The sequence below is a fragment of the Microtus pennsylvanicus genome, chromosome 9, assembly GCF_037038515.1.
Source record: "Microtus pennsylvanicus isolate mMicPen1 chromosome 9, mMicPen1.hap1, whole genome shotgun sequence".
Taxonomy (NCBI): domain Eukaryota; kingdom Metazoa; phylum Chordata; class Mammalia; order Rodentia; family Cricetidae; genus Microtus; species Microtus pennsylvanicus.
In genome coordinates this window covers 70,496,731-70,518,572 of record NC_134587.1, presented here as the reverse complement: position 1 = coordinate 70,518,572, position 21,842 = coordinate 70,496,731, and the positions used below count along the sequence as shown (strand labels likewise).

The 21,842-nt window shown below is 41.1% G+C and overlaps 1 protein-coding gene across 1 annotated transcript in view; it reads right to left on the bottom strand.

The window, feature by feature from the left end:
* The window catches only part of Potea (POTE ankyrin domain family member A), a 98,815-nt gene extending 85,811 nt beyond the window's left edge, over positions 1–13,004 (bottom strand). The window contains 9 exon segments of the mRNA XM_075984643.1: positions 969–1,005; positions 2,319–2,334; positions 2,380–2,399; positions 2,773–2,834; positions 5,666–5,803; positions 7,766–7,872; positions 10,890–11,063; positions 11,218–11,332; positions 12,763–13,004. Of these exon segments, the coding sequence (XP_075840758.1) occupies positions 969–1,005; positions 2,319–2,334; positions 2,380–2,399; positions 2,773–2,834; positions 5,666–5,803; positions 7,766–7,872; positions 10,890–11,063; positions 11,218–11,332; positions 12,763–13,004 (911 nt within the window).
* Positions 13,005–21,842: the final 8,838 nt, after the last annotated feature.

Below are 21,842 nucleotides of genomic sequence, written 5' to 3'. Positions count from 1 at the left end.
GAAGTTGATTTACAGAGAAAAGGTTATTGTCACCATAAAAAAAGAGAGGAGGAGGAGGAAGAGGAAAAGGAGGTAAAACAAAAATGTCATTGAACTATGTATAGAAGCTTAAAGAAGAAACAAAAGTGAAAAATCAGTAAGTAGGGAAATTAATTTCCAAGTATCCTCTAAAAAGGTGTTAAATATAATATGTATCACATGCTATGCATATGGATAAAGTCTTCACTCCCCGACAAGAACATCCTCTCCTGGCGTGTTCCTATTGTCCAGAGTGCATCCAAGCAAGGTGTACTAGACTATTGCTGGTACTCAAGACAGGGTACTGGCTGGCACTGTGATTATCAAAATTTCAGATCGAAATTATCAAAATTGTTGGGGGTGTATCTGCACTTGTCAAGAAAATCCTAAAGGAGCTCCTATATAAACTTGACTTTTGTTATTGATCTGACATAGAGTTTATCAAGATCTCAGGGCTATCCAGGTTCTTGCCAACCTATGGATAAGCAAGAGCATGAATGAGGGAGCCAAGCCAAATAGGAGTCAAATCATAGGCATGGGATCCCAGCTACAGTGCCTACTTTTTTTTTGGTTTTTCGAGACAGGGTTTCTCTGCGGCTTTGGAGCCTGTCCTGGAACTAGCTCTGTAGACCAGGCTGGTCTCGAACTCACAGAGATCCGCCTGCCTCTGCCTCCCGAGTGCTGGGATTAAAGGCGTGCGCCACCACCGCCCGGCCCTACAGTGCCTACTTAGTGAAGAATAAATAGCTATCATAGCATATACTTTGAATGTCTACTGTAAGAAATATGATAAAGAACCATGTTTAAATATAAAGCATGATGTTGTGCTTTATATTTAGATATATTATATACATATATATTAGAGTAGAATGCTAAACAAATATTTATTTCTCATCTGTTAATTCCAGCACTTCAATAACATACAGATTTTATCAACATGTAAAACTTACCTGGCCAATGAGTCATTTCCAGAATCCATTTGTTCTACTAAATAAAAATATAAAATGCATTTTAAACAAATGGAAGAAAAGTATATTAAAATCTATGACTCAGACTTTCTACAGAACATTTATTTGGAAATACACCATGACAATCTTGTACAGTAGATATGACTTGTACAGCTGAAGGAGCAATCGGTGCATTAAGACCATTTCTGTTGTTAATATTTATGGAACACAAGGAGTAAGAAAAATGTATGAAGTTTATGAAAGTTCGGTGTGTGTACAATGACCATAATCCTAAGAAACTAGTATGAGACTAACGTAAAATGTTGTCATTATGTTATCAACTGAGAGTGTCAAGCAAACTGCATGATATATCTGAACTAACAGCATGAGGAACATTAATAAGGGAATATAATCTACAGCTATACCACCCTGAACACTCCTAATTTCATCTAATTATCTTATTATAACAGAATAGTAATCCGTTGAGTTTTTCAGTTTGGGATGACTGTATTATCCCAATGACACTAATCTAAGGACATGACATCCTGCAGGGGTCTGGTTCAAAATACAAAAGGGAATCAGGTGCAAGGGCCAGGCAAAGACCATCCACATGCTAATAGAGTTTAAGAGTCCCCTGTATGGTGCTTGTTCTAGCTAATCTCCCCCCACCCTTTTTTTACTTAATATTTATTCTTTGTGTCTTTCACATCCTGAATCTGATTCATGTACATGCCCATGGCATGTTTTCATAAGCATAAAAATGTTTTCATTTTTAAAAAATATGTACATAAAGTGTCTGAGGGTCCCTGAAGAAAGAGTACCCTAAGAGGCACCAAGTTCCTCACCAATGTCCTCCTCTGTGGCCACAATCCTGGCAGGTAGTAGATCAGGAAGTAAGGACAACCCCAGATCTTTCACCTGGAGGTGGAAGCCTAGAACCTCTACTGGCAGAGCATGCCCTACGTGACAGCGGAGCAGAAGAATGGACATGCCTCAGAGTGCAGGGTCCAGACTTTTGAGGCCATCAAGACAGAGACCTTCCAAGTTCCCCAATCATTCATATGTTGGAGACCAGCTAGGGCATATCAACATCATGAAGAAATGGTCCTAAACCCAAAGCCATCTTTCTTTATGTTTATAAATACCAGACTGCTCTGTCCTTACCTGGTCCTGGAGCTGAAAAACTGTGAGTTATGTAACAGTATGACTTCTTCGACACGAATCTTATGAAAACAAGCATATTTAATAAATACATATGGCTTTTTACATGAAAATTCCCTGTCATTATAACGTCTGACGATGAGCAAAAATAGGAGTGGGGGCTGGAGGGAAAGTTAATTACATAGCTCTCACCTAAAGAGCAGGAGATCTTGGAGTCAGTTCCTAGTTCCACAAAAACAATGATGCTGATTACTTCTGGTTTTTTCTCTCCCTCTGTCTTTGCCTCTCTGTCTCTCTCTCTCTCTCTCACACACACACACACACACACTTGCTCTTGCTCTCTCCCAGGAAACACACATATTCATGGATTTGGGGGTTGTCTGTGTGCATATGTCACTTGCATGTGGAATCCAGAGATCAATATCATGGTTTTCCTCAATGACTCTGCACATGGTTTCTTTTGAGACAAGGTCACGCTTCTTATTGTAACCCTCATGTAATTATTATCTGAGATCATACTATAGACTATCCAGAAAAAATTAAATAAAGGTAAATGCATTTTTCCACTCTTTCTAATGAAAACTTTCTTAGTTCGACACTTTGGGGTATGGTAGGACTGCAAAGAGCAGCTCGTTATAAGACTTACCTGGTTCATTGTCTTTTTTGTTATTATGTATGTTTTCCTCAAAATCCAGAAGCATCTGTCTACTGTCATGTGAAAAATAATAAATACAATTATTATTTTAGTACTTATTTGTGGATGGACACTTAAAAGAAATCCTACACTAGCTCAGAATTGAGAAATAGATGGTTATTTATTTAGGTAGAATCACAAATCAGAATACTCTGTTTAAACAGAGATCAGAAAACAAATTCCACAACCAGAACAGTGAGGCCAGAAAAGAGGCCGAACACATGCTCTACATCAGCATGTATAGTATAAGAGGCCACACCCCAGTTAGCAGGTAACCACTAGATGTTAAGACTTCCTACATCACTTATTTAAAAAAACATTTTGCATATTTGATTCTTAAGAATATTACAGGGGTTAGGGACATAAGTCCATTGGCAGAGTATTTTCTAGCAAGCACTAAGCCTGGGGTTCCAGCCCTAGCATCACATAGCAGCACACACCTGAAACAACAGCTTGTGGGAGGTGGAGGCAGAAAGATCAAGAGGTTCAAATTTATCCTCAGACACATAGCAAACTCAAAGCTACATGGGGCACATGAAACCCTGTCTCTAAATAGAGACTATTACTGAAAATAGTAGAGGACTATTTTTTTTACTCCATGCTTGAAATTTATGGGCTCTAAATCTTGTAATTAAGCCTATGATGAAGAAAACATGAAGTAAAAAAGTGCATTAAATAAGAGAAATAAAGCTTAAGGCATAGACTGGATTGGCTCACAAGCAGTGAAGTACCCTGCTCTCAGAAGGCATTCCCACTCCATAACTAACAGCTATCAACTACTGCACAAGTTGTTCCCCACGGACATTAAGTGAAAAGGAAAAAATAAGGATTGTGCTGTTTGAGTTTCTTTTAAGATTTTATTGGATAGTATTAGAACATGTACAGGGAAATAAAACAACAAAGTATTTTCTGATGTTGAGTTCTTTCTAAACTTCAAATGTGTGGAAGATTCAAATATTACAACTGTTTGGAAAATGTTAAACCCTCGTTTTGATTATCAGCTAATTAGTATTGTGGCTTGTGATTCAGAGAAAATGAATTGTTTAACAGTTTGGCACTAAGTACTTCATGATTTGTTACTTCCTTAATCAAATGACTGGAGAGTGAATCCACTCCAAGACCTGATTCTTCGCTTTCCTCTTCATCCTCCCCTGCCTATTTTAAATCATCGTATTTACCTCCAAATGACTCATAAAACAAAACTCTCTTTTGCGTGTAGATACTAATAAAAGCTGATGTGGTCTTGCTTTCTTAAGTTCAACTGTTCTTTGGATCCAGAGACATGTTTAGCTGTTTCTTGTGAGGAAGAATTTAAAAAAAAAATCTCTGTAGACATGAGACCAGGACTGAAATAACTTGGGAAATTGATACTACTATAGACAAAAGGAGAGAGAGAATCATTTGAATGCCTACCCAAGAAAAACTCAACAGCAACCCTAGATAGGTTGATATAGGACATCCAAGCACCTAGAAAAAGGTGCACAGATGATATGATAGGGCCTCTGGTGAAGTATATGACAGGGTCTGGTATTAATCAATAGAGGAACCTTGTGATTTTTCTGCAACATGATTTGAACTTTTATACAGTTCATATTTGTCATCAGAAACACACACAAATTTCTCAATGTGAATTGATCACAAAGGTCTAAGCTAACAGGTGGTTTCTATGTGAGATGCTGAAAGGGTTGAAGAGTCAGATTGCTAACGATGTACGTGGTAGAAGCTAAGAAAGTACCATTGCCAGAAGAGTGTGGCTTGAGAATATAGCTGAGTTTAAAAACACAAGTACACATGAACTTGAGATACTCTAACTTTCAGTTCTGAGTGTATATTATCATAAAGGCTTAGAAGTCTGGCCCAGTATAGACAACATGGTAGCTAAGATTTACTGCTATCAAATTTCAGGGCATGTTTTAATAGTGATGGAACCAACCGAAACAAAGAATGATAGGTTATCCTCTTCCTTCCTCTCCATCTGACATTTCGAAGAAAATTGGCTTCCTTGAACCTAAGAATCCCTCCAGCTACTGAGAAGTCAAGGAGGAGGGTACAGAAGACAACTCCCCCAGGAAAGCAACACAACTCTCTACTGAACTGGGCATTTCAAGATCCAAGCAGCTACTTGAAAAAAATCAAAAATAGATACTCTTTTTTTTTTATTTATTTATTAAGGATTTCTGCCTCCTCCCCGCAACCGCCTCCCATTTCCCTCCCCCTCCCCCGATCAAGTCCCCCTCCCTCATCTGCTCGAAGAGCAATCAGGGTTCCCTGACCTGTGAGAAGCCCAAGGACCACCCACCTCTATCCAGGTCTCATAAGGTGAGCATCCAAACTGCCTAGGCTCCCCCAAAGCCAGTACGTGCAGTAGGATCAAAATCCCACTGCGATTGTTCTTGAGTTCTCAGTATTCCTCATTGTCCGCTATGTAGATACTCTGTTTTGTTTTATTTTCTTATAAAGAAAAACATTTAATTGAGGTAATCTCTTACAGCTTCAGAGGCTTAGTCCATTACCATGGTGGGGAGCATGGCGACTGGGCATTTGGTGGTGTGCAGGCAGACATGGTGCTGGGAGAATTCTATGTCTTGGTCCAAAGGCAAGTGAACTGAACTGAGACACCAGGTATGGCTTGAGCAAATATGAAACCTCAAAGTTTGTCACCTCCACAGTGACATAGTTCTTCCAACACTAAGTCACTTCCAACAACTAAGTCACAATGGCTAAGTCACTGTCATTCTAAAACTACCCACACAGCGCAATGATGCCACAAGCAGACGATGTAATAGTTGCATTTGATTTTGAACGTCAATATAATTGTAATTAACATGTTATTGGAAATACTTACAAAGTACAATGACCTTCGACAGCGTAGCGTAATGCTGTCCATCCAAAGACATCCTTGTAGAAGAAATCAATGCCTTTTTGAAGGAGTAACATGGCTATATCTTTTGATCCACATCGTATAGCATACATCAAGGTGTTTCTGAAATAGCAGAGGGATAGATTCACTATTATGAAATAAATGAAATTAGTTAAATCTACATAGATTTGTCTTACCAACTTAGTATGTCACCTGCCTGTCTAGAATTGACCATTTCCTTACAGACACAGCATCATGGACCCACAACTGTTCCTCATTGTGAGGCTATCTCCTAGGATAAAGAATAAATATCTTCTCCCCTTGATCTACTTTTTAGTAGAATTCCTGACCTCCTGACATTTAAAAAACAAATTGCTATGTTAAGGTCTTGCGTTTGAAGTAGTTAAGGAAGAGTTCACATTTTCCTAGACTAATGGAATATATTACAGCTCTTAATTATCTGAAGATGAAGTAACTCAAAGCTATGTGCATGCTTAGAACGGTAGTAATATGGAAATACTGATGATAAAATTCATAGTGCTCTCAGTTAATGATATTGATAACCATGTACTGTTCACTGAACTAAGAAATATGTAAATAAACCCTATAACCACTTATCAAGGGTGTTACCATCTGTTTCACATCAGGAGATATATTTGGCCATGAGCATCATTCTGAATGACATACCAAGCAACTGGATAGACTGAGAATTGAATCCAGTCTTGAATGAACCTGAAGTCTCCCCTTTTATCATTCACTTATGACTTATCTTCAATAAATTTTATTCAATTAACATTTTTATCTCCTTTCCAATGACAAGTAAATATAAATGGTTAAAATAAATCAGGGAAGGGAAAGGGGAAAATGAGCATTTAGTAATAACAACTAATATTCACTTAGAGATAACCTGACATTAATATTCTACAAAGAAAAGTAATTCTAAGAGCCATTCCGCACCCTGTAATTTCTGACTCCTATTTGGCTGAATATAGTGTCTTAAAGCATACAAGAAGGAAGTGTGAAGACTATAAAATCTGAGATCTCTTTAGAGAAGTTTTCTTGTGTGGTAAATGATGGTTAATGCAGAACTCACAACTGGTCAAAATGCAGAGAACAGGTAGCTGAAGAGGCCTCCACAGCAAACGAGACATCTACATCGCATTCCCTTCCTCAAGGTTTATGGACCATCGGGAAGAGAATGCAAGAGGGTTCTATGAGCCAGAAGTTGAGAAGGAGTTGAATAAAGCAGTGTCTTCTGGGCATGGCAAGTCTGCTGTGCTCAAGGTCAGTTGTGGCTGCCTACACAGGATCAAGCCAATTACTCGCAACCTCTTAGCATGGGTTAGAGAGCTCCTACTCCTAGCTAAAGAACTGTTGACAGCTGATGGCTTCTAGGGGAGGGAGAGTCAGATGTCTTTAAGAGTGTGGCTCCCAATATGTCAACCAAGCTCTGGTGGATGGCACCACATCCACCAGAAGAATGTGGGCAGCACAACCTGAAGTAGATATGTTATTCATTTTTTTTAAACAAGAGGACACAAAGTCAGGGTAGGAAGGTGAGGGATGAACAGACAGGAGTTAAGGTGGACAGCTGAGGTGAGCACAATCAAAATACATGATGTAAGTTCTCAAAGAGTTAACTAAGTGTTTTAATTAAGTTAAATAAGTAAAAAGAAAACCTAAAAATAAAAAAGGAAATACCATTAGATGGTTAACAATCTTACTGTGGATCAAAAAAAATCATGCCTCTAGTTGGTACATTTTGAAAACAAATGAAACCCATTTAGCGCATAAGTTCCTAAGATTACACAACCAACAAAATCAGATTACAAATAGCAGTCTTCAGTCAGTAATATGAGGCAATGTGACTCACACATAGAGACACGCTTGCACAAATAAAAGATATATATTATTTGTACAGCTCATTTCAAACAATTGCTTTCTTCTCTAACCGACCAAACGGATGCCCGTGTCGATGTCTTCATTGTATCCTTGTGAGTTAGTCCTCTTCCTCCAACCAGCCATGTTTCTGAACTGAGTGGTGGTTACTAGTCCAGAATACTACTGATGTTCAAATGACTTTACCTTTGCATGTCATCTACAACATGTATGTCTGCTCCTTTTTTGACTAAAAATTCTGCCACCTCTACCCTCTTTTCTCTGAGTGCCAGCAAAAGTGGTGTGAAGCCATCCTGCAAAACAACAAAACCAATCTGTAATTCAAAAAGGTACATGTTTTCAGCTTACCTAAAGGTCTTCTAGAGGGCCGTACAAATAAAAACATGATAAAAGCATGAAATCACAGGGGCTAAGCCATCCTTCCTTCTAACAGTGCCGCCTTTCTCTTCCTCCGTTCCCCTTCTGTGACATCTCCTCTCCTGCCAAGAGTGTTCACGTGAACCTAACCCTTCCCAGTGCCCACTTCAAACCTATATTTCTACCTCAAATATTGTTTCTGTTACAGAATTTATTCTTTGAAGTCATGTGATTGCTCCCATATAAGCTAAAAGCTTCTTAAGGATAGGGGCTGCATCTTCTTTACATCAAGAAATCAAACCCCACACAATGGCAAAGGAGTTCATAAATTAGTGAGTCGATGGCCAAATTTTCATTTTTATAGCAAGATTTTAAAGTAAGTACACTTGGATCTAAGACAATATGGCTGCCTTCTGCATGGGCACCCAACAGTACAAGTCTCATGAGAGACAGGGCTTAATTCTTTACAGAGCAATGTGAAATTCAGGTTTTTGCAGAGATTTCCCAAAGCTTAACAGTGGGTTCAAGTCACAAAGAAAATTCAGCGTAGCCAAAGCCTCTTTGAGCCCATTTCCTCTGTGCTTTCATTGTTGCTAGGGGGGTGTTTTCCAGGGACTCTGTACAAAGCAAGTGTGTTTAGAAAGATCAATATCCCAAAATGTAATCAAAAACAAAAAATGCCAGGCAGAGGTGGCACACGCCTTTAATCCCAGCACTCAGGAGGCAGAGGCAGATGGATCTCTCTGAGTTCAAGGCTAGCCTGGTCTATAAGAGTGAGTTCCAGACTCCAAAGCTACAGAGAAACCTTGTCTCAAAAAAATAAATAAATAAACTTTGTAACACTTAGTTCTTCCTGCCCTTGATAATTTATATTCCACTCGTATTCAATTCTCCTGGTTTCACAAAATAATTACTAGTCACATAGAAGCTGAAGTTAAATGATTCCTGTGGACTTCATAATGTGTGTGTGTGTGCACATGTGTGCATGTGTGCTTATAATGCCAGACTGATAATGCCAGGGCTCTATCAACTGAACACCTTCACTGAGATTGGCTACCAGACAGACAACTGTTCTTTAAGTGACAAGGTGATTCATGGTTTCCCATCTTCTGATAGAGAAACCCTGTTTGTAATTCACATCTTGGGCTCTGTTAACTTGAATAATGTGGTGGCAAGAAACCTTTAAAAAACACAGCCTCTACTTACTAAATTATCAGAGACCTTCTAAGTAGTACATTATTATTGATGGCTACAAGAAAAGTGGTTTATTCTGTAAGCCAGCAGTCATTGCTGATTGTGATAGTTAGCTTAGACTGTCAGCTTGGCACAACTTAGACTCAACCCAGGAAGAGAATCTTAGTGCCTACACTGGGTTGGCCTGTGTGTGTGATTGTCTTAATTAATGTGGAAAGGCCCAGCCTACTGTGACTGCCACCATTCCCTAGATAGAAGCTCCAGGACTGCAGAAGAGTGAAGCATTCAAGCCCTGCACGAACAAGTGGATATCCATGCATTCCCCTCTCTCTGCTTTTCACTATAGAGGTTACGGGACCAGCTGACTCAAGCATCCGATGCAGTGAATTCCCAGAAATGCTGGACCTAGAACTGTGAACTAAAATAAACCCCTTTGCCCCTAAGTTGCTTTTCTGTCAGGTATTTTGTCATAGCGATGGAAATGAAACTACTTGATAATAAATAATGCTCCATATTTTGCTTCTCAACACAAAAGTAAAAGGAAAGTTAGGGCAGCACTATTGGGAGAGACACATTGGCAGGAAGTAGCATCTAACAACATCTGGCCAAATTCTAGATCCTCTAGAGATGTCAGGATTTTAGAACCCAGGAATACCTATGTTTCAGCTATCTATTTAGGGTTTCTTTCCTAAGCTGGAAGTTGTTTCAGAACATTCCAAGGAAATGTTTTCAGAGATACATGCCGGTTACTTATTAGATGTACTGAATCAAAATCCACACAACTATGTCTGAGAATTAGAGCCATGCAAACAGAACTTCAGTTCATCTATATGGATATGCATAATTCTCCTCAGCATTCTGACTAAAAGTTTTTTGACTAAAAGGACTCAATCACTAAAAACAGGAAGCATGTTACCCAATACATTACTCAGAATGCAACAAAATTTCAATATAAAAAAAAAGCAAACTTAAATAGCCTCTCACCCAGCAAGCAATGGTAGATTTGAGGACAGGGTATAGTCTTTACCTAAGTGGATGCCTCTTCCAGAATATATACTAGCAAACTGTTTGATCCTCCTCTAGTTTTCCACATAATTATTGCTTAGTTACTACCAGTCTCGTTTATCCAGAGTCCCCAACTGATCCCTAGACATGTTTGTACTTAAATGGTTTTCTTGCTCAAACTACGAATTACTACCTTCAACATAGAGAAACGCCATATCAGCACACAATAACTGATTTTTAATCCCTCTTGCTTTATTCCCTCAGAGTTAATTTCTCATTTAATTCTAATTTCCAGATGCACATTTCTGATTAATTTCCCTCCGCATCTTTTCTTCTTCAGCCTTAGGCCACTTGACAAGAGTTTGTCAAGAGCATCACGATTTCCATTTTACAAAAGTGCTTTTGTTGTCTTCGGGTTTTAAGATGGAGCCATTCCCGAAGTAAACTCTGCTGTTTACTCAGGCGGCTTTGGAAAGGTCAAGGGAAATGGTGAGGAAAAAGATAAAAATGAGGAAGTTTTACGTTTCTCAAATATTTCACATTAAATGTGTAAGAGAAAGTTGTGCATCAAATGTTTCTTTCTAAGTACAGATGTTAGACTCACCGCTTCTACAGCTGAGTCCTTTCCAAGTATTTCCACTCAGGAAATGCTTAGGTTTCTAGATATACAATGTTCCCCACCCCCCCCTCCAGCTTTGCCACTATCAAAACATGTATTTCAGATGTTTTAGGATTAAAATGCGGTGAACTGTACTTTGGTCTTTTGTTCGATATCGGCGTGGTATTCAAGCAGTAATGCGGCCATGTCTTCGTGCCCGTTGTACACAGCATAGTGCAGCGCGCAGTTGCCGCTGCTATCCCGAATGTTCGGATCAGCGCCGTGCTCCAGGAGAACGGCCGCACACTTCTGTTTCCAGCATTGGACAGACTGCATTTTATAACAAAAAAGTAGACTTGTCAGCTCAAGGAATTCATCCCACAACTTTCACCAGCAAGCTACCGGTCCATGGAGGTAGCGTTCTTTCCGTCACAGGCGCTTTGATCACACCTAGCTTATGCAGAAATTAATGCCTGCTACCTACCTTCATCAGAGGTGTGATTTGTCTCTGGTCAAAAGCATCGATCTCACAATTGTTTTTCAGTAGGATGTTCACCACTGGGAGCCGGCCATAGACACAAGCAAAATGCAAAGCTGTCCTGTGGAAATGAGAGTTTTTCTGATGGTGGAGAGCACTGTCTCAAAATCCACAATTATTCATGCAATTATAGGTGAGCCATGGATAGATCACATGACCTCCTTCCTCTAGACAAGTGCTCTGCCATAGGGTTGCTCATTTGAATCACCCAGAACAGCGTGTTTGGACAGAAAGCAGCATGGCTGGATAAAAATGATTTTTGTCTCATTTTCCTTTCTTTGTCAAAAAGAAAATTAATTGTATTGTTGTTGTTTTGCTTTATATTTTGGTTTCCATTTTCATGTTTTTATGGGCTCGTTTTGTGTGTGCCTTGGGGTTTGGGGGTTGTTTTTTAGTTTGGTTTTTAAAGAGAGAACGGGTATAGAGTTGGGTAGGTGGTGAGATGGAGAGTGTCTGAGGGCACTGGGGAGGGGAAAGCTTGATCTAAGTATACTGCATGAAAAAACATTTTTCATTCAAAAGAAAGAAAGAAATCACCTTTGAATTAAATTCCCCTTGGGTTTAATCCTGCTCTGAGCTAAGACACTTACTAGGTACCTCTCACTTTTCCTGTGCCTCAATTTCCTAACCCATAAAATTAAGAAACAAAAAAGGATATCTAGGTAATTCTCTTGCACACAGCCCTTGACTGACCTGCCTACCCTCGGAAAGAGTGTCCTCTATTAATCTCTCTGTTTGCATCTGTTTTTTTCTAATAAATTCTAGTTCTGCTTCATAAACAAATGGCAGGTCTTAGGACACTGTTATAAGTAGCCCCCCTGAGAGGAAGTGGGAAGGAGGAGAAAAGGTCAAGAGGGTGGAGGAGGAACAGGAATAGGAGGGGAAAGGAGGACAAAGAGGGAGAGGAAGAAAAGAGGGAGGAGGTAAAGGAAAAGGGAGAGGAGGAGAAAAAGGAAAAGAGAAAAGGAAATGAGGAGGAAACCGAAGAACGAGAAGGAGGAAGAAAGAAGTGAAAGGAACTATTTTTTCACCATCAGCATGGAAGATCTCCGTGTGGTGCCAGCACCTCAACACGTGTCCCTTTTCTTAACGTGGCACCAAAGATCCATGTGTATGCTGTGAATAGAACACAGGCTTCATTTACATCACCCCCAGACCCCAACCAATACTAAGTCTCTGTGAAAGCCGTGACTCTCAGTACTGGGACCTCAGTACTTTGGCGTTTGACGACAGCAGACCCAATTGGCAGATCTCTGCTTGCCAGCTCTGTTGAACCACTCAGAAGGAGTCTGGGGAGCAATTAAAGTTCCTATTTGGCAACTCGGGACACCTCCTAGGAGTACAGGTGTCAGGTGCAGAGGCCCAGAAGTACCGGCAGACCCCCTTCCGTCACTGCCCACCCGAGCTCTTGGGGAAGCCAAGTAAGGAGACAGACCTTCTCCCACGCTGGGCAGCACACGAGGTAGACACTTGCCCTCCGTCCCCCATCACCTGTTCTTGTGGTCCCTGTCGAACACGCTGCATTGTCCAAGCATGATGAGAATCTCCATCCGGCCCGCATCTCCCTCTGCGGCAACCCGGTGGATCTGCCCCACGGGTCTGTATGTTGTATGGTATTTTGGATAGTTGGGATATTCACCGAAGAGAAACTCAGAGACAGTCATTTGGGGACCATCACAGAAACCTAAAGGTGTTTTTTCCCTAACCCTAAAGAACTTCTTGGCAAAGGCCATTGGCTTTACGTCCCTTCCCAAATTTTCATCTTTTCTGGTCCCCCAATCCAATATTAGGTCTTAGTAAAAAAAACAAGACTCGCCAGCATCATTTGCACAAAGGGGCTCCAGACTTAACCGTCTCCCAACCAGAGCCTTAAACTGTTGGGAAAAGCATGGTTGCCAAGCAACACTTCTAAACACAGTGTGCACGTGCTAGCTTGTACAGAAGAGCAAGAGCGCTCGGAGCTCTTGACACCGGTAGCATCTCTGAGACAAAGGTGAAGGTGCTGAGCGGGCAAACAGAAGACAGAGCCAAGGAAAAGGCACTAGGAAACACATAGGTGCAGAGACACAAATTTCATACTCAGAGAAAATCCGTAAAAACACAGAACTGGACATCATAATATATACCACAAGGACCTACACGGACAAAGAGCCCCAACAGAGCATTGTGCAACAAGGAACCTCCCAAACCGACCTTGAGTTTATTTTGTGTTGGTATAGCGTACTGGCATGGAGCCTGCCTGCCCTTAAACATCGTTTTTATTCGCAGCGAGACTCCATTGGAGAAAACTAATTTTTTTTCTTTTGAGAGCAGTTATCAATTGGGAATAACTTCTTGTTTAGAGATGGGGGCTTTTGACCACTTTCCTCTCTCAGATATCTGTGCATACATATCACACTCACACATACACACACACACACACACACAAGATGAGAGAAGGGGGAGGGAAAAAACTAATAAAATAATTCTTAATAGGAATTGCACATTTCCCCGGCTGTTACTGGATATTACTTCATATTTCTATCCTAGGAATTGGCTCTTGTTTAGCCATGTTGTTGATGCGGTCAGAATGAGTGGGGCAGCTCCGGGCAGGAATGTCAGGCTAACGGTGAAACAACGGGGCTTCTCTTCCCTTCTTTGCCTCTTCCCACCTTCACCTTCCTTATTCCTTCTTAACACTTTCAAAACATTGTCCGCTTTACCCGCTTACCAAATGCTTTTCTTTACTTTGGCAGCTTATCCTTGGGTCCCTGAGGTTTTCAAATGGGAGCAAGGAATGTGGGTCTGTAGTTAGACATCTTCTTCGTCCACAGATGGAAAGAAAACAGAATCAGGTGCATAATTCTTCGGGAGTCACAGAAACATACAATGCCAAGTCTGGAAGCAGGGTGACCACAGGAGGTTTCCTACTTTTCTGGAGATATTGTCCTCCGTCACTTTACATCAATACTTTAAAAAGAAATTCTAAATACCCAGGGTGTCTCTGAGTTGGGAGAGCACTTAGCCAGCCTGTGAAAGGCCCTAGGCGCAGTCTGCAGCGCTGTATAAACTGGATGCCGTGGGCATCGTGATTCTTACCTATAACCCCATTAATCTGGTGGTGGCAGCAGGGCTTTCAGAAGCTCAGGGTCATTCTCAGCTACGCAACGAACTTCAGTCAAGACTTGGATGAGTGTAAATAAATCCCCGCATCCCTAAATTAAAAGCAAATAAAATAAATAGATAAAACATGCTTAGGTGGGAGTTAGGATGCACACTTGCAATCTCAGCACTTAGGAGACTGAGGAAGGAGCGTCTTGTAGTTGAAGCTAACTGGGGCTGCCCAGGGAGTCTGGGACAAGGGCTGGGATGTGGTCAATGTTGAAATGCATGCTAGTAAGTGCAAGGCCCTGGGTTCCTTTGCCCAGTGAGGCAAAGAAGGAGGAAAGGGCATAAAATAGAAGACATTCTTACAGCCAATATGTTAGAAAGTTGGAATACAATAAAATTTTTGAAATTCCTTGTTTTTTAAAAATGTATAAACAGTAACACCAATTAGGATGTTATCCTGGATTTAAAAAGGTAACATGAAACTTGTATTACAAAAATTATTGTAAGATTTTTTTTCTTGCTTGCAAAATGCATTACCTCGCTCTGCCCTAAAAATAAGGGAGTATGTTGGACATAGTTATGTAAGACTGGATGTCTGTCTTTTTTTGACACAGAAATGCATGAATGAACATTCTTCAGACCTCTTTCCAGCTGTCAACTCGATTTAAATTCAGAACAAGAAAACAACGTGTCTATGAAAAACATACATGGAAAAGGCCTTTAATTATGTATAATTTGTGAATCCACTACAGGATAGCACAGTCAACAAAATAAATGCTATTTTAAACAAGTGCTAACGCTGAACTTCAGAAGAATCCAGCATGCTCACCAGTCCCACTGTATGCATGAAACGGAACCAATACAAGTTATCAAAATAGTGGTGATTTGGAGCCTCAGAAGAAACACAAAATTGCTAACTGCCAATCATAGAAGGAGCTCAAACTGGCCCTATCATGCCCATCTCCTATCCTGTAAACCTGAGGAAAGGGGTGAACCTCAGGAATGGGGTGGAATCAAGCAATGAGCCCTCAGAGAGGCAAGAAAGGTAACATTGATGGTGCTCCTCATCAGCACTGAGCACTTCCTGCGCCCCAGTCACCACACTGGTCCTTTAAATTCTTTCTGTTAATCCCCCATCCATTGCTATTGTGAGATAAGAAATCACTTTGGAAGTGAACACAGTGACAATCCAGGAGGTTAAATAACTTTTCCTAAAACTCCCTCAGAGCTGGAAAGTGGCTGAGCTAGAATTCCAATCTGGATCCATATGGATCTAAGCAAACACTTTCTAACTCCTGGAAAGGCTTTTAGAGCCATGAATACTTTATACATTGAATGCTGTAGAGTCTTTTCCGAACTGGGTCATGGGCAGCACCACTTCCACTTTCCTGCCCCTTGGGTCCTCCCCTGTGCACAGAGCTGGGAAATTAAAGCTGATGAGAAAATGGAGTTGGACCCTAAATCCAATGGTAGGCAAGAAACCGCAGTCAGGTGTGTCTGGTCCCATACACGCAGACTCCTAACTCTGGGAGAACGGTGGGTACAAGCCCAGCAGGACCTGTGGTTTTCTCCTTGCACTGCTGGGGATGGAAGGCTAGGGAGCATTCTCCTGCTGAGCCACACCTAGCTTTGGGCATGTTTGTTAGCCGTGCCATGGGGTCCACTTAGCAACTACCAGTAAGGACATACTCTAGTGAAAATGATTGCCAAGGCAGGACTCTGGGAATTCGGGACTTCCCTTCCAGGCTCTTGAATTCTGCCTTCTTCCAATTATCTGGGGAAATAAACATGCTCCAACTGAAAGTCTCCTGATACATAACCGATTTCAGCTTCATTACCGCTGCCCTAGAACCCAGAAGTCAGTGGAATACAGTGTACTACACTGCGGGAGCCCCAGCTGTGTGATTGGAAATGAGAAAGCAAAGGCAACTGCTACTAACTTCCTAGGGCTCTATAATAAATCACCACAGATTGTGTGGGCTAATACCACAGAATGTTATCCTTTCATAGTTCTGAGGATAAAAGCTCAAAGAAAATGCATCTATTGGCAAAGTCAGGCTCTCCTGTAGGCTCCCCCAGAGAACCTTCCCTATCTCCTCCAGCTCTTGATGACCCGGTGGACCTTGACTTCCAGCTTCCTAATTCAGATCTCTGCATCTGTAGCTACAGGGCTTGGTCTTTGCCCCTGCCTCTTTCTCCTGTTTCTTCCAAGGAGGTGGTGATTAGGTTTAGTGCCCTGTCCTCCACCTTCCCTTCCTGTAATTTTTTTTCTAGAGTGGGATCCTTCATGCTGCTCAGCCTGACCTCAGACACTTGGGCTCAAGCATCCCCCTGCCTCAACTTCCTGAGTAACTTGAACGAAATGCCACACCTGACTAACAACTGATTCCACGCAAGGGTTGACATTAATATATCCAGGAAATTTTCATTTCAAAGAATTCACCTAGCGGTGACAAACATACATTGAAATAGCCCTCACAGTCGCTCACTTCTGCAAGAGCAGCACTGACTCCTGTCCTCTTCCATTCCAGGGTGATATGGTCCCATTCTTTTCTCTGTTTTCTTACTTTTTACTTTTATTCCCTGTCAATCTAGCTAAATGGTTGCCAATTCTGATTTGATGTTTTCAAAAACACCAGCTTTTTGGCTTCACAGTTTTCCCCTTTAGATTTTAATTCTGTTTTGTAGCCATCTCTACTCTAACCCTGTTTTATTTCTTTCTTCTGCTTGTTTGGGGTTTCTCATGAAGTAGAGGATTAAGTTCTTAGTTTGAGGAATTTTTCAATCTGTGTGCTGTCAGCTATGAATTTCCCTCCCAGCGGCTTTCACTGCATATGTCACAATTATTAGTTTAACCACAAAACATTTCTACTCCCCTGTCAGTTTTTTCTTTGTCTCATCAGTTGTGCAAGAATGTGTGTTTAATTTCCATGTTTTCACAAACTTTCCATCTTTTGTTAGTCATTGCACATTTCACTAGTGTGATCAGAGAGTACGTATTGTCCATTTTCCCCATCAAATTCATCCCATCCCATCAGGGTAGACCTGATCTAACCTGGAGAGTGTTCCATCTTCTCTCAGAAGTGTGTTCTTCTACTGCTTAGGAATAAAAAGTCCTATGGAAGAATCTGGCTGTCTTATTGTGCCGTTCTGGTAGAATCTTACCTTTCTTTCTACCTTGCTGTTCCAGATGTTGCTGAAAGTGAGGCTTTGACCTCTGCAGCTGTTTCTGCTGTTTCTACTATGTTGATGTGTTTCCTTCTGTCAGGTTTTTCTCATGTATTTGGAGCTCTGGCATTTGATACATACATGCTTATAGCCACTATATGTCATCAGTGCTCAGGCTGATTCATATCTCTTAAATGTTTACATATGTTTAGCAGCATTTTTAATTTATTGTTGATATTACTATAGACATTTTAAGGTGCTTTGTGTTTTAGAAAGCTTTTTATTAAACTAAACCTGTCTGTATCTTTGTAGCCAGTGTGTTTCCTGGAGAGAGCATGTAGCTGAATCCAGGTTTTAAATCTAGTTCCATCCCATCTTCCTACAGCTGGATTATTTGTCTCATCTGCACTCGGTGCTGCCATTGATACACTTGGATTCATGTTTGTCTTTTTTGCTTTGGGTGTTCTCTGTGTCTTCACCCTGTTTGTTCCTTGTGTCTCCATCACTGTGCTGTTCTGTGTTATGTGAAGTTTTCCACTGTAAAACGTTGATGCCTTTAACGGGTAGCCTTGTGAAGATGTTCCAGATCCTGACCACTGCCTCTGCCTTCAAGGCTCATAGCTCTAACCAGGGCACAGCACACACCCTGTTACATCCCAGACTGACTCCTGTCTCAGGCACCACTGCCTCTGCAGGAAGTCAGCTTGCCAGTCATGCAATTGACAATGGAGCTGCTCATTCTGCTGCAAGTGTAGGGCAGACTGGGCTTTCAGGCAGTTAGAAGTCCTTAGGAAGTGTTTGGTGAGCGTGCTTGGATCTGAGGAATGAGACAAACTGTCATTCTTTTTTTTTTCTTTTCTTTTTTTTTTATCTATTAAAGATTTCTGTCTCTTCCCTGTCACCGCCTCCCATTTCCCTCCCCCTCCCCCAATCAAGTCCCCCTCCCTCGTCAGCCCAAAGAGCAATCAGGGTTCCCTGCCCTGTGCGAAGTCCAAGGACCACCCACCTCCATCCAGGTCTAGTAAGGTGAGCATCCAAACTGCCTAGGCTCCCACAAAGCCAGTACGTGCAGTAGGATCAAAAACCCCTTGCCATTGATCTTGAGTTCTCAGTAGTCCTCATTGTCCGCTATGTTCAGCGAGTCCGGTTTTATCCCATGCTTTTTCAGACCCAGGCCAGCTGGCCTTACAAGGACTTCTTGAATTTTGCATACAAATGGATGGAAATAGAAAACACTATCCTGAGTGAGGTAAGCCAGACCCAAAAAGAGGAACATGGGATGTACTCACTCATATTTGGTTTCTAGCCATAAATAAAGGACATTGAGCCTATAATTCGCGATCCTAGAGAAGCTAAATAAGAAGGTGAATCCAAAGACAAACATATAGGCATCCTCCTGAATATTAACCTTCATCAGGCGATGAAAGGAGACAGAGACAGAGACCCACATTGGAGCACCGGACTGAACTCTCAAGGTCCAAATCAGGAGCAGAAGGAGAGGGAGCACGAGCAAGGAACTCAGGACCGCGAGGGGTACACCCACACACTGAGACAATGGGGATGTTCTATCACAAACTTTCATTCTTAATCAAGGCCAATCGTGAAATAACACTGTAGCTCTCCACAGTGAGACCATAAGTTTTAAAAATCTGTATAAAGAAAGCCAGAGTGTGCTGTTCCCATGTGAAACAGTAGAAGTCATGAAAGCTTTGAAGACAGAAGCCTGAAAACATGGTTAAAATGCAACGTTTGCTGCCTCAAACAAACAAAAATATATTGCAGTGCTGGAGTTCCCAAGGAAGAAAAATATCAGGTGCAAAAGTCACAAATTAAAACATTGCAAACACACACTCTGAAAGCAGGAGGCATGCAGGGAAGGCAGGTGGCATTGCCCTACAGGGCTCCTGCAGAGACTTGATTCCAGTGAGATGAGACAAATGGTCCCAATCTGCTGTCACATACAGGTAAGTCAGCCCTGGAGGTCTCTGAGGATCTGGCTTCAGAAGGGACTGTGGCCCCCATCTCTCCAGTTGTCTTTCTGGCGATGTGATTTCTTCCACACGTGCGTGAGTACAGCTACGTGACCCCATGTCTCTGAGGGTCTTTGTCAGAGCTTAGAAAATGTCATTCATTACCTTTGAGTCCTCCACACAATAAACTAAATAAATCTGCTTTTCATGTATTTACAGTGCCTCAGATATTTCATTAAGGTGATCACTGAGTTTACCTTCAGAATTTGAAATTAGGGTTTGGAAATTCCATACCCCAACATGATACAAATGAGAAAAAAAAATCTTAAAGACAGTGGTCATAATTTTGAGGGTTTTTTCTCTAGCAGTGGTGTGGGTGTTTGAAATTAATCTATTTATTAGCTAAGATCAAGGAGATAACAATAGGTTCTAACACAGAGAGGATGAAAAGGCAAGGAGAAAACAATGTTTGAATAATTTAGACAAAACCTGGCATCCTAAGTGAAGAAATCCACCAAGGCAGGCCAACGTTTACACTGCCTGACCTTGTTGGGTCAGCCTATCATGACTACATCTTTTGTGTGAAGAGGCATTTGCAATGCCAGATCTAGAAGACAGGGTTATGGTATCTTTCATGCTAGTGTGAAATCAAATTATATCAAGACCCTGAAGCTGAAGGTTATGTTTATATAACATTAGACAAATTGCAAAGATGGAAAGCCCAGGCTGCTTTGTTTCCTGGAGTCTTAAGCCACATCCTAAAAACTCTTACAGAAATCCAACATGTACTCTGCAAGGCCTCAAGAGAGCTTGTAGCAAATTTAATCAAATGACAATTGGGTCTCAAATTAAAAATATACATAATCCTAAATTGGACTTAATATGAATATTTGGAGAAAGTAAATTTACTAGACTAAGCTAAGATCTTATTAGATGACTAAAAGCTAATCCAAAAAGAAGCCATTGAAGGGCTTGTTTTTCACTTTTCTGAATATTGTGAACAATGAGGGCTGATGAGAAGCCAAGGACAATGGCACGGGGTTTTGATCCTACTTCATGTTCTGGCTTTGTGGGAGCCTAGCCAGTTTGTATGTTCACCTTCCTAGACATGGACGGAGGGGGGAGGACCTTGGACTTTCCACAGGGCAGGGAACCCTGACTGCTCTTTGGACTGGAGAGGGAGGGGGAGAGGAGGGAGGGGAGGGGGAGAAGGGTGGGAGGAGGGGGAGGGAAATGGGAGGCTGGAAGGAGGCGTAAACTTTTTTTTCTTGTTCTCAATAAAAAATTTTAAAAAAAAAAGAAATCTTAAAATTAATTCCGACTCTTTTCTTTTCCTCTATTGTAATGTGAAGAACAATGATTGTGTGGTTTCTTTAAGGCTTCATCCTATTATTTTCTTTGTGTAGCACTTTAAAAACCTGACATGTAATAACTGTACATACATATGCATGATATTTAAATATGGTGATATTTTTTAACTATATATAGTGTGTCTCAACCAGACCGCATTAAGTAGCTGTGGTGGTAACTTTTGTCAACTTGACAAAGTCCAGAATCTCCTGGTAGAAAAGCCTCCAGGCAAACATGATTTGTTGGCCTCTGGGCATAGTCTTGATTATATTAATTGAGATAAGAAGACCTACCCTAAAGGAGGACAGCACCATTCCCTGGGATAGGGCCCTGGGTGACATAAAAGGATGAAGCTACATAAGCAATGGCATTAGTGGTCTCTACTTTCTGACTGTGGATATGATGTAACACCTACATCATGGTGGATAACACCCTGAAACTGTGAGTCAAGATAAATCCTTGCTTCCTTGGCTGCTTTTTACAAGGTATTTTTATCACAGCAACACAAAGGGCATAAGACACTAGACTCTTCATTAGCTGGAATATTCACTCCTCTTCTGTTTGGGGAACATCAGTTGTGCTATAAAGCACATGTTTTGACACATGTCTAGGTACAGAGCTGAAAAAGGTATTGTGTATTTGAGATTAGTATTTACCTTAGAATTCTTAGGTAAACTTAGTGCCTATGCTAAAATACAAAAAGTGTCTGACCACTTTCAGCATCTGAAGATATGATGCTGAGATTCTGAAAATGAATACACGTAAACACTGTGCGCTCACTTTAAAGAAAAGGAACAATGATTGACTTTGAAATTCACAAAAATAAATAGTTCACACTATACAGTGCTTCTAAAAATGTCCTATGTGTCCATATAACGCACACTGTACAGTGTTTCAACTGCAAAGGTCCTATGTACAGTGCACACTGCACAGTGCTTCTGCAAAGGTCCTATGTACAGTGCATACTTGTGTTTCATCTTTTGAGAATTCTCT